Genomic DNA, 12956 nt, shown 5'->3' with positions numbered 1-12956 from the left:
TTTCAGTATTGTAAACAAAATGGCCTAAATACATTTAAATATTGATAATTTTCATAAAATAAAAAAAATTAAATTTTTGTATATGGGCTCGGGAAATTTTGTGAACTTAGGCTTGGGAATTATTTTAGCATTAAATATGGGCCGAGCTTGGTCAAAAAATTAAGGCCCATGAAAGTCTCTATTACAAAGACACTAAATATTAGCGAAACCTAGATATTTAATCATGTTATTCACATTCTGACATAATGCCAACCCGCAATTATCATATTTCTCACGAAAAATAAAAATTTTTATCAAATTTCTCCCGCAATTTAAAAATTTTTTACTAAAAATCCTGGTATTTTTTAAAAAATAGGTCTGCGAGTCTCATTTAAATAAATAGAAAGTATAAAAATAAAATGGTTAATAATTATAATTTATAAAACATTTTTTTATTTCACAAATTTATAATTATGAAAGTTTAGAAATTTGGAGGTTTTTTTAAAAAATATTTGAGTCATAGTCTCTAAGTAACTTTCAAAAAATTTTTAAATCAGCTAAATAAATAATTTAGAGAAAAAAAATCATAATAAAAATTTTTGTTGACCCCCCTACATTGATATCAGCCAGCACATTCTTGATTTTTAGCTTATATTTTATTTTTCAAAATAACCACATATACAACACTCACTACTCCGGAGACCTATACCCCACAAATTGAATTTGAATAAATAAGAATGATTCCTTGGAATAAGAATGCCAAATCAGAATAAAAAAATTTATCATAATGGAAGTTTTTTTTTAGTGATTTAGATTTTATATCGATTTTACGTAATAAGCTTGTTCGTTATGTGATTTTTTAAAATGTTTTCGATATTTGTGTATTGTTTACATTCATAACGTAATCTTCTAAATTCATTGATTATTATTATTAGTAAAATTTTAATCTTAGTTAATATAAATATAAAATATTATTTATAGCTTAATTTTTAGCATTTATGCATAAATACTATCATTCACTAACTCATAATATTGTTATCTTAATTTTTAAATTAATAATCGTCTGCTTATTTATTTTTTAAATTAATAATCGTCTGCTTATTTATTTTTTAAATTAATAATTGCTAATTCTTTTTCATACAATTTTTAAATTTTTTTTTATTCAAATGGGTCGAATAAGTCAACATATTCAAATTCGCAAGAAAATCATTAACTAATCTAAAAGAGGAAATTCTGGCAGAAAGATGACAACTCATAGCCGTAAGTCCATCTAGAGATATACAATATAAATATAAAAATACTAAAAATTTTTGGCTACTTAAAGAAAGAAAGAATGGATAAGGAAGAGATAAGATATTTAAAAGAGGATTGGATTCAACAAAAATCCTTAAAAATCGGTATGCCACTTCTTCAGCACTATTTCTGCTTTTGGCAAACAAAATTCCATAGCAACTTGTCAATGAAGATTATATTCAATAGAATAGATATTTTTTTCTATAGGTAAAAAAAAAAATTGAATATTTAACATCATAAAAGAATAACAGATTAAAGACTTAAAATATGTAAATTTAAATGATATTAACCCAGTACCTCTTTGTTCTCATGGCGTTTAGAAAAATAGTATAATGCAATTGATATCTATTAAAATGAAAAATTGTTTTTCTATGGAAACACTTTAGTATAAATATATATCATTATTTATTTTTTAATATCTATATTATTCTATACATTATAATTTCTTAATAAAGATAAATAATAATCGTTAAAAAAAATAACTTTTATAAATTACAAAATTTTATTTTAAAAAAATAATTAAAACAGGACAACAATATAGTTTCGTAGTTTAAAAAAAATAAAATCTGGACAATATGACGTATAAAAAGATAAATATTTGTGGTATCAGCTGATCAAAAAATATTTCCATATTTCTATTGAATTACTCCAAAGGCCTGTTGAAGGATTAGTCTATATATACCAATTTTTTTTTTTGATCGATGGATGGAAAACCGAACATTTATATACATTCGTAAATACTTTTAAATTAAATATGGCCACCAACAGTTTAAAAAGTTGTAACTATTACAGGAAACGGTGAGCATTAGAAATATTTTCTCTCAAAAAGTGAAGAAAAAAAAATAAATATAGAAAAGGGTAATTTATTTGAAAACTTTTACTCCTGTAAAACAATAACGAATTAAGATACTAAATTTGTTTTTGTAATTTATTACATTATCACTCTCCAAGAGGCAAAAGCAGCTTTATTTATACATGTCATAAATGACTTGTCATAATCATACTTAATATATATATATAATTGATTAAAAATATATTGGACAATAACAATACTGATTGAGAACTTGTTTTGATGACACAATGCAAAAAAAAATATTTTTAAAATAAAAAATAAAGACGAAAAAGGGATTATCAAATTATTGCGACTCGAAATTATTAATATTTGTTTCGCTTTTTAAAAATTTACATTTTATGGTGTTTTATAAAAAAAAAAAAATATGGTAATTTATTAGGTTTCTTTGAATTTCCCTTAGGTGTTGGAAGGTATAGGTTGAGCAGGTGAGAGCAAAAGGGGAAAATACTTGATGTGAGTTTGCCACTGTGAAGAGACCTGAAAAAACTTCACCCCGTTCCATTCAACCCCGTCAACGATTACTTTAAATATTAGTAGTAATAAAAATATGTTACTTTTTGACAAAGAATATATGAACAATTCAACGTAATAAATGTAAAACAATTGATTATAGACAATCATTAAACTTCAATATCCCTCTGGTAACGTTTAACGTCTCTTCTTCAAAGGACCAGAACTTTTTCTTAGGAAGATTAAATTTTCCTTTGGAATCCCAAATTAAAAGGAACCAAGACAAAAAAAAATGTTTTTGATTGCCTAAGCCCTCATTACTGATATAAAAGAAGATAATATAAAGAAAAACCTTTCAAAGGATGGGTCAAACTCTTGGTGGAGCAAACTACTAATCTTTGCACGTTGTTTTGGGATAGTATAGAGTTTTCATTTATCTTGCTTTTCTTGCCCAAATTTTTGACTTTGTAAATATAAATATATATATAAGTTAGTCGTAAATTATTGTATTTACAATAATAATATTCTTTATGAGGTCATATTCGTAAAAGGTTTACATGATAAATATGTAATTCTTAAACATTCAGTAGTAACGAGAGTGTCTTTTCGCGGCGTTATATAGTGTCCCAATAATAATATCGCGGTGACATGTCCGTACTTTAAAAAGTGTCGGGTCCATTACAGGTCAAATGAGAGCACAAAAAAATGAAATTTTCGGCCGACCCTCTTCAATTTTTAAAATTTTAGCCTCGTAAAACATTAGTATTTTTGGAGATATTCGGGTTAAGTGCCAAAAATGAGGTATTTTTACCATTATCTTCTTTCACCCAATTACAAAACTACATAATTCTAAATAACAAATTTAATATTAAAATTAGGTTCAAAGATTAAGATAAAAAATTTTTTTTTGATTTTTTCAATTTTTTCCCATTTTATTTAATATTTAAGAACTAAAAACAATTTTTGGAAATAATATGACCTTCAATTTTTATAAAAGATTTAGTAGACATTACTAAACTCTTCCTTTATATTTATAAAAAAAATCGGTCTGGAACACGGCTAGCTTCATTCTTAAACCCAATAAAAATAATCAGACAGTGAAGAAATATTTTCAAGAAAGGGATGTTATTAATTAGTTTTTAATGATTAGTTTCAACTATTTGATATTATTTATATTCATCTTGTAAATGAAAATAACAATAAATCAGTTCAAAAAAAACCATTAAATACTGATTAATATACAATTTTATACAAAGACACCCCCTTTCGTGAAAATATTTATATACTTTTCATCATTTTTATCGATTTTGAGAAAGCTGGCAGCGTCCCAGGCCAATTTTTTTTCATAAATATAAAGGAAGGATTTAGTAATGTCTATTAAAATATTTTATAAAAAAATAAAGGTCGTAATATTTTTAAAAAATATGTTTTAGTTCTTATATATTAAATAAAATGGCCGGAAATTGGAAAAAGCATTAAAAAAATATTTTTTTAAGTATAATCTTTGTTTTGATATTAAATTTGTTATTTATAAATTATATAGTTTTTAAAATATAATTGAATGAAGGCGCATAATGGTAAAAATACGTCATTTTTACCACTGAACCCTAATATCTCCGAAAATATAAATGTTAGGAGACTAAAATTTAGGCTATTTAGTTAAATTAATCTTTCTTGGCTTGCCAAATTTTAAAAAAAATCGAAGGGGGTCGGTCGAATCGTGGTTGATTTGTCATGGAATGACCCATTATGTTTATTTAACAATTTTTTTAGTTAATTTAATATACTAAATCTAATTGTTGAGAATTTGGGAAATAGAAAAATAACTAGACTTTACGAGTTAAGTTTCCTACTTATCTCATAGCACTGAATTAGCCGAGGAGATCAAAATGGCACAGGCTGAAGAATTTATTTTTTTAAAAATCTAGCTCAATTAATTGGATAAATGAATTTTATTACTAGAGATCGAGACAAATAGGGTTAGATTTTTATGATTAATATAAATGATTGCTAATATATTATGCTAATATATTATGCTAATATATTATGCTAATATATTATGCTAATATATTATGCTAATATATTATGCTAATATATTATGCTAATAATTTACATGTTTGTTTCTTTTCTTTGATACCGCAACGTAAGGTTAGCAAGTTGTTAGATGTCGGAGTCGATTCCCGATTAACCCTCATGTACTGAAAGCGGGAACCAGCTTTAATGCTCCGCTTGTGTAAACGTTCCTTCCGCTCCATCATCCCCATAATAATATTTTCTAACGAATCGGGACAAGCTTTATCGTGAATAATTTCTGGATTTTTAGGGATTTTGCTATTCAAGTCTTTGTTCCGAATATTTGTCTTGTGGTGGATAACGTTGTCTAATCGTTCTTCTAATTTGTCGAATTGTCTTTCAAATTTTTTGTTGAAATTACTTTCGGGATTATTGCAAGAATTATTAAGTTTTGGTTTTGTTTTGGGATTTTGGTTAGCATCGAAATCTGTATTACTTGAAGATGGATTTTCGTGAGAATAATACCAATAATCCATGTGGATGTAATTGGGTTGGTGAAAGGTTAATTCTAAAGGCTGAATATTGACACATGTGAGTTTTGGCCTTTGGTAAAAAAAACATTTTTTAATTTCTAGTTAGTAAAAATGATTCAAATATCATCCCCAATTTATATAACTACTAGTCATAATTTTAAATATAAGCATATGTCCAATTTGTAAGCTAGATTTAGTGTACGTTCATTCAGCTTCCTTATAAAAATATTTCTTTTTAAGTTATTTGCAATCCTTTCTTCATATTTCAATTCACAAATCTATTTATTATTTCCCCTTAATATTCGTTTTCTTAATTCCTGCAATCGTCTCAATCTCTCCCTACTGGGGTATTCCAAATACCACCCAGCTAAAATGATTTAGCCTTCATCATTTATTCACTTATATATAAACCCCCTTAAAAAACCTTAGAAATTATGAAATATAATAATAGGCATGGCCCATCAGAAACCATTATCACTCCCAAGAGTTAAAAAAAATCTCCTTAGACCCCATTCACAATAGGAGGCTAATCTTCGCTTCCTGTATCTCATGCTGAAAGAACATAAAAATTAATAATCACAAAAAATATTCGTCAATCTTTTGATATTCTCTTCTGTAGAATTTAGAAACGAAATAAATATTTAATAATAACGTACTAGTATTACTTATTATTATTACGATTTGTTGGAGGGGAAAATTGAGTATTCTTCTTAGGGTGATCTTCTAGGTAGCTTCCAGTTGAGGAACTATAATTGTTGAAACTCATTTCGTCGTCCACTAGGAAGAAGTGATCCAAAAAAAAATATATTTAAGAAACATTGATAGTCAAAGTATTTGAGTTGAGAGTAGTGTTGTTAAATGACCCAATTTTAGGTCGATTTTTTAAAAACGACCCGATTAAGATTTTAGCCAAAATAATATTATGTATAAGCCCTCGAAATTTTTCAAACATAGGTTTAAACCTTTTTGCCGTCTATCAGCAAAATCTTCGGGCTTACATGATATCATTTTATCTAAAATCTTAATCGGGCCGTTTAACAACACTAGTTGAGAGATTAATTATATTAAATATTTAGGATATCATATCCTCTCTTTTTCCTCTATTCTTTCTTCCTAATTTGTGTAATATCTACGAGAAAAGTATTAAGGGTAGGGCAATTACTCGATAACGACATGATAGGGTTATTGTCGATATTAAAAGATTGTGTTGGGTCCTTTTGCGAACATTTTTTGGACTTTGATATGAGAGATTTGACCACGGAAGCGTTAATCCTATCGTTGAAGACCATTTTGACATCCTTTTTTTCATCAGAATATTATTTATTTAAAAAAGAAATTTTATTTACACAAAATTTAATATATTATAGTAATGCTAATGATCAATAAAAATATATAAAATAAGTAAATCGCTACCTTTTCAAGTTCTTAAAAAAAGAAAGAAAATGAACAATGACGGGCTCGAGCACCGTGAAGAATTAATTTTTTACAAGCCCGACCAGGTTCAAAATTTTTTGGCCAGCCTGCTGGCAGGGCTGAACCTACCTCTATTTAATATAAAGTATTCCTTCGTTAACAAAATATTTCATTATAAAAACCTTCGTCTTATAAGTTAATTTTTAAAAAAAAAAAAATATATACAAATATAGAATCGCATTTAAAAAGTATCCAAACCCTTTTGAGTTTGCGATTAAGAGTCGCTTTAAAAGCCTTTGGAGTTCAGGTTTTTTTTTGAAACGGTATAAATGGCTATTACTTAATCAAATGTTAAAGACCCCTCTCGCGTCCCAGTTATTAACATTTAAACTTTGGAAAATCTACAAATCGGGACCGAGAAATGTAAAACCCGAGAAATTAGTGCGCACAAATTGAGCATTTCAAATGCTGCGTTGCAAGCGCAAATAAGGCATTTCAAATGGTTTCGTGCTTATTGGTTAAATTACAGTATGGCGTTAGCGAGCATTTAAAAAAACGCAAATAGGTTTGCTTGTTCATTTACTTTTTTTTTATTTCGCTTTGTAATATTATATATAAATGTAATATAAATAACTTACTTATAACCTAAAAAGGAATATTTAGAACTTAAAGAAATAAGAAGGCAGACGATAATATAATTTTCAAAGACAAATCCTTTTTTTAAAAAAACTTATTTAAAATTTTTAAGATGTATATTAATAAAAAGTCAATTTAAAACAAGAGACGCGTAACGTTTTTTTTTAATAAAAAAATTACGGCAAAACATCGCCTCGATTTGTGTTCACTTATAAAGATATTTATTTATTTTGAAAAAACATTAAAAAATATACGTTTAAGAAGGGAACGAATATTTGCGTCGATTCCGCCAATTCGTGAAAGCTTATTGGAGGAAAAATAAAATGAAACGAAAAAAAAAAATTATTTTTTTTATTTAACAAGAAAATTGATAATTTTTAAAACATATTAACTATTTAATAAAATAATAATTTGAAGAGAAAAAAAACTTACTGATTTTGGTTAAAGTTTAACATGATTTCTCCCAGAGGAACATAGATTCGGCGACTCAAATCGTTTAGGTAATCGAAAATGCGATTGAAAACTATTTCCATTTCTTTTGTAAAAAATAAAACAAAAAAATTATACATAAATATTTAAATCATGAGGGAAAAATATGATTTTTGCGTGCGCCTCTATACATACCTGAAATTATTTAGCGAGACTTTTTATTTATAAATGTAATAAAATTTATTTTCCTATGCCAATAAAATAGAAAAAAATTTTTTTGCCAATCATAAAGTAGAAAATTAAAAGCCTAAAATAGATACAGAAATATATTTCTTTAAAAAAACCAAAAGCATTTCCTAGTGATATGATGACGTTGGTGAAAGTAACGTCGTTACCTTTTTTGAGGAAAAGGAAATTCATTCGTTACTTTTCCCAAATAACGAGTAACGTCTTTCTTTATTCTTCGAGTCACGGTAACGTAAAATTTTACAAATATATTATATTTTTGTTTTAAAAATATTTATTAAATAATTTAGGCCGAGTTCGTAAAAATATTACGAGTGCTGGTCAGTCTAGTGATGTTAAATCGTTCCATTTGAGCCGCCTCTAAAAGGATTTAACAGAGAGTTTAGCCTCTCCGAAAACCAGAGGGTTCGGTTTCAGTTCAATGGAAGATAATAACTTAAATAAGAATGTTCATTTGAAGGAATTTAAATTAGGTGAACTATACTTAAAATTAAAACAAAAAGGTTTAAAAATTGATTAAAGGTTTGGGGGATATGGGTAAGGTTATATTAAGATATATTAACCGTTTTTTAATCATATTTAATTAATATCCCTGTTAAATCTGTGAGGTCATTTTATTATAATTAGAAATAAATTACATCATTTGCATATTTTGTGTTCAGTGAGGTCTGGTTAATGTCAAACCTCGCAATTATGGCATGTTCAAAAATTAACATATTATCGATAATATATATACCCCCCTCCTATCCTATCTGAAAAATAAAAATTTCCCTCCCATGACTTAGATTTCCAAATATCCTTCTTTGGTATTCCCTCAACTGAAGCTTCCTCCTGGTTACGAGCCTGATATACATTTTATAAAATGAACTTTTTTTGTGGGTTAGCTTTAAGTTGTCGGGTTAAATTTCATAAAGGAGGATGGGCTAAGGGTCTTAGTGGTTTAAATACCTAACTTTAGTCGACTATAAAACAGGGTAGCCATATTTTTATCTAAAAATATTCGATTAATTTTCAAGTTGAGACTAGACATGCCACAAATAGAGATAGTCAAAGTTAGGTGATTTAACGATACTAAAGGGTCTAATATAAAAATTGGAGCCCATTTCTGAGCTTCCACAAAATAAACGGCGGATTATAAAATACTTTTGGCTCCATGATAATAACCCATATCAGATCTGCAATTCAAGGAAATTTTTTTTAATAGGATGAAATATTTAAAGTTAAACAAGTAAATAGGATAAAAGATTAAAAAGATATAGGAGGGTTATAAAGGTTTGGGGGATATGAGTTGGTGTTATAAGACATAAAATTGTGTTTTTTTAAAAATAAAATTTAATCATTCTTATTAAAGACCTGCAGAGGTACCGTTTGCGCGGCCAGACCCTGATAGGGTATATAAATTATTTTTCTAAGACTTTGGTTTTATAAAAATAAATATATATTTAATCGGCTTTTTACTTTTTCAACGAATATGAAATCCATATATAATGACTTTTTCAAAGTGAGTTTAAAATCACTATACACTATCTCTTCGACAGGTGGATGGTAATTCCCTTATTTTTCCTTTTGCTCCTGTATATCTATATAATCTTCGCTCTCTCCCTGGCAACATACTTAATTGCCTGAATTTGGGACAGAGAAAATGAGAGATAAAATGATACCCATATAAAATATAATTTTCCCTTTTAAAAAGTATTCTTTATATTTTGATTATTGAGTTATATCTTTGTTGCTTTTAATAATTTGATCGATTTAAATAATGATTAGTAGAATAATTAATTTGAATAATATTTTAAACTATAAAAATTTACTAAAAATGGAAATAGGAAACATGATAATTGAATGAATGTGAAATATTGTTTTAATGATAGTGCACACAAATTGAGTGTTTACGTGCATTAATTTTTTAATTAAAAAAACGTAACGCTTCCCTTGTTTAAATTGAGGTTGCCTTTTTATTAATATCCGTTTATTCAAATTTTAAATTAGTTCTAAAAAAAGAAGAATTTGTCTTTGAAAATTATATTATCGTCTGCCTTCTTATTTTTTCAATTTCTAAATATTCCTTTTTAAGACATAAGTAAGTTATTTATAGTACATTTTATATAATATTACAAAGCGAAAAATAAAAAAAAGTAAAGGAAAAGGCAAACCTATTTGCGTTTTTTTTAAAATGGTTGCTAACGACAAACGGTAATTTTACCAATTTGCACGAGGTCATTTGAAATGCATTATTTGTGCCTGCAAAGCAGCGTTTAAAACGCTAAATTTGTGCGCACTAAAATGGAGAAATAAAATATTTTGCCTAGCCCTGATATTTTATTTCGAAAAAAATTTAAGACAGACCCGGCCTGGGCATAAATTTTTAAAAATATACGGAAGTCTCCGATTTTTATTACTAGCTTTTCAAATGACAGGTCACATGATTAATATTAATTTCCTTCAGTTAAACCATCATCTGGTTCGGTTGGACTAAAAAAAAGAAAAGAGATAATAATAATGGTTTCAGATTATTTCAATTTTTTCAAATTTTATATTTTTTTTTGACATGAATTGTATAATATTAATTAATATTATTTATGGATACTTATTGTAACTATATCTAATTATATATTTATGTCATAATTTGATGGATTAATAAAATAATAATTTTTTTTTATCAAATTTTCATCATATTTTATTTTATAATGAATATTATTTTATTTTTATTTCAATTCTCGTGTTATATGAAAAATTATAATTTATATTTTATTTATTTCTTAATATTTGAGATAAAGAGCAAATTTAACAATCGATAAATACAAAAAAAAATTTTTTTTTATTAGATATTAATATAATATTGACCAGACCAAAGGCTGAGTAAAAGAATAAATAAAGTTTAACACGCCCTTCCCAATCATTAATTCGAAATTAATATAATTATTGCCATAATATGATTAAAATCAAATAGTGTTGTTAAACTAGCTCAATTTCAGACGATTTTTAGTAACTCAGTATTTTATTCAAAAAGATTTTATGCTCCTGAAGATTATAAATTAGAAAATTTCATAGACATAATCAATAATTTTATCTTACTACTATATCTTTCTTCTTTTTAATAGAAATACATTATAAATTAGTGATCTGCATCGGGCCTAGTTTTAAAAGCCCGACGCCGCTAACTTTGCAGATCTCTATCATAAATATCAATTAAAAATTACCATATCATCCATCTTATTTAATTTATAAAAAATTTTTGAAAACGTTCATCTATCTTTCCTTTTTTTACACTGTACGTTCTTTCTCTTTTTTTTAATTTTTTTAAATTTTTGACCTTAATTATCTTCTATCATTTCACTTTTAAACTTTATTTTTTTATGTCTTTTTTTTGAAAGGAATTAATTACTAATTAAATGAATTTAATTACAATCACTAATAACTTTAATTTCTAAAATAAGTATTTATTAATTATTAATCATACCAAATAATAGATATAACCATTTACAATTTACCTTACCTTTTTATCTATATTTTATCTTTTATACCTATCTTTTCTCTTTTATTTCTCTTATTTCATTTAGTTATATTTTACTTTGCATTATTCTATCATTTTTCTTTTTAAATATTACGTTTTTCTATCTTTTTTCTTCGTAAAATTAAATTACAGATAATGGACATAATAGGAATCAATTTTCAAATATAAAAAGAATTTAATTATAAATATATTAAAAAATTAATAAGAACATAATTTTATGATATATAATATGTAAGGTGGCATTTATTGTTATTTAATATTATAATAAAAAATGAAATAAATTAATATGGCTTGCTAATAAACTTTGGTCTGGTGGAAGAATTCGAATTTTATAGTAATTATTAAATTCCTACCCCAAAAATTTTAAAATCTTGATAAACATGTGGCATGTGATATGGAATTTAAAGGGATTAAAAAACCTCTCAATTTTAAATTATTTGTAAAGAATGTTTTTTAATTTTTTAAAATCAGATTTCCCCGATAATGTATTTCAGTATGCATAGAGTATTCACACTTTAAATTTCAAACAATTTTGCCAAAATCTTTTACATATTTTTTTTTAAATCTATATGAAAACTAAGCAATATTTCATATAAATTAAGAGTAGATACAAAATTCTAAGCCATAGAGAAGAGAAGAGAAGAGAAGAAAGGGTAAGAAAAATGGTAGGGTAAAATAAAATGGGAAAGGAAAAGGGAAGGAAAGGGTGAAATGAAAAGTAGAATGCGAAATGAGAAGGAAATAAATGAGAAAAATAAAAGGGGGGGGGGAGAAGAAAAAGGTAAAGAAATATGTAAAGAAAAAGATAAAAGTATAAGGGTAAATGAAAAGGAAAGAGGTAAATGTAAAGAAAAGGGAAAAAAAAGAGAAGGGAAAGAAAGGGGAAGATAATGAAAAAGAAATTAAAAGAGAAAGGAAGGAAAAGAGAAGGAAAATCGAATATGGAAATGAAATAAAAAGGAAAGAGTGGAAAGGGTAATAAAAAGGAAAAGATAAGGGGAAAGGGAAATGGAAAAAAGGGAAAGTAAAAGAAAAAAGGAAAGGAAAAGAAATAGTGAAAAAAAAGTGGAAAGGGAAAGAAAAGGGGAAAGGGAAAAAAGGGAGAGAGGAAAAGAAGAAGGGTAAGAAAAGAAAGATAGGGTAAAATAAAAGGGGAAAGGAAAAGGGAAAGAAGAAATGAAAATTAAAATGAGAAGTAAATAAGAAAAGAAAAATAAAAGGTGAGAGAAGAAAAAGAATAAAGTAGGAGGGGAAATGAAAAGAAAAAAGGTAAATGTAAAGAAAAGGAAAAAAAAGAGATGGAAAGAAGAAGAAAGAGAGAAATTAAAAAAAGGAAGGAAACGGGAATTTGGAAATGAAATTAAAAAGGAAAGAGGGGAAAGGGTAATAAAAAGTAAAAGTTAAAGGGAAAGGGTGAGGTAAGGGAAATGGAAAAAAAGGGAAAGTAAAAGAAAAAGGGAAAAAGGAAATAGTGAAAAAAAAGTGGAAAGGGAAAGAAAAGGGGAAAGTAAAAGATATCTGTCAATTGTTTTTCAATATGTTTCGAAAAGATACGAAATAACATTAATTATTGTATCATGTGAGTTTATATATTACA

At 26.3% G+C, this 12956-nt stretch overlaps 1 protein-coding gene across 1 annotated transcript; it reads right to left on the bottom strand.

The window, feature by feature from the left end:
- Positions 1 to 2424: 2424 nt before the first annotated feature.
- On the bottom strand, positions 2425 to 8019 carry LOC135930314 (uncharacterized). The gene is made up of 8 exons (XM_065467096.1): positions 7944 to 8019; positions 7603 to 7705; positions 7425 to 7473; positions 6284 to 6419; positions 5787 to 5898; positions 4689 to 5191; positions 2928 to 3038; positions 2425 to 2646 (listed from the first exon to the last, which is right to left on the bottom strand). The coding sequence occupies exons 1-8, from the start codon at positions 8017 to 8019 to the stop codon at positions 2522 to 2524; spliced, it is 1215 nt and encodes a 404-aa protein (XP_065323168.1). The 3' UTR covers positions 2425 to 2521.
- Positions 8020 to 12956: the final 4937 nt, after the last annotated feature.

The sequence above is a fragment of the Gordionus sp. m RMFG-2023 genome, chromosome 5 (genome assembly GCF_954871325.1).
Source record: "Gordionus sp. m RMFG-2023 chromosome 5, tfGorSpeb1-WG-v2, whole genome shotgun sequence".
NCBI lineage: Eukaryota > Metazoa > Nematomorpha > Gordioida > Chordodea > Parachordodidae > Gordionus > Gordionus sp. m RMFG-2023.
Note: the sequence above shows the minus strand (reverse complement) of the source record. Positions and strands in the feature narration are given on the sequence as shown.

What these genes read in the sequence shown, in the direction of transcription:
- LOC135930314 (XM_065467096.1), bottom strand. Translation starts at nt 8,019, where the DNA reads ATGAATTTCCTTTTCCTCAAAAAAGGTAACGACGTTACTTTCACCAAC. An exon ending in TATTCGTTCCCTTCTTAAAC is followed by an intron (nt 6,420 to 7,424) that starts GTATATTTTTTA and finishes GATGAAAAAAAG; the next exon opens with GATGTCAAAATGGTCTTCAA. An exon ending in CCCTATCATGTCGTTATCGA is followed by an intron (nt 5,899 to 6,283) that starts GTAATTGCCCTA and finishes ACTTCTTCCTAG; the next exon opens with TGGACGACGAAATGAGTTTC.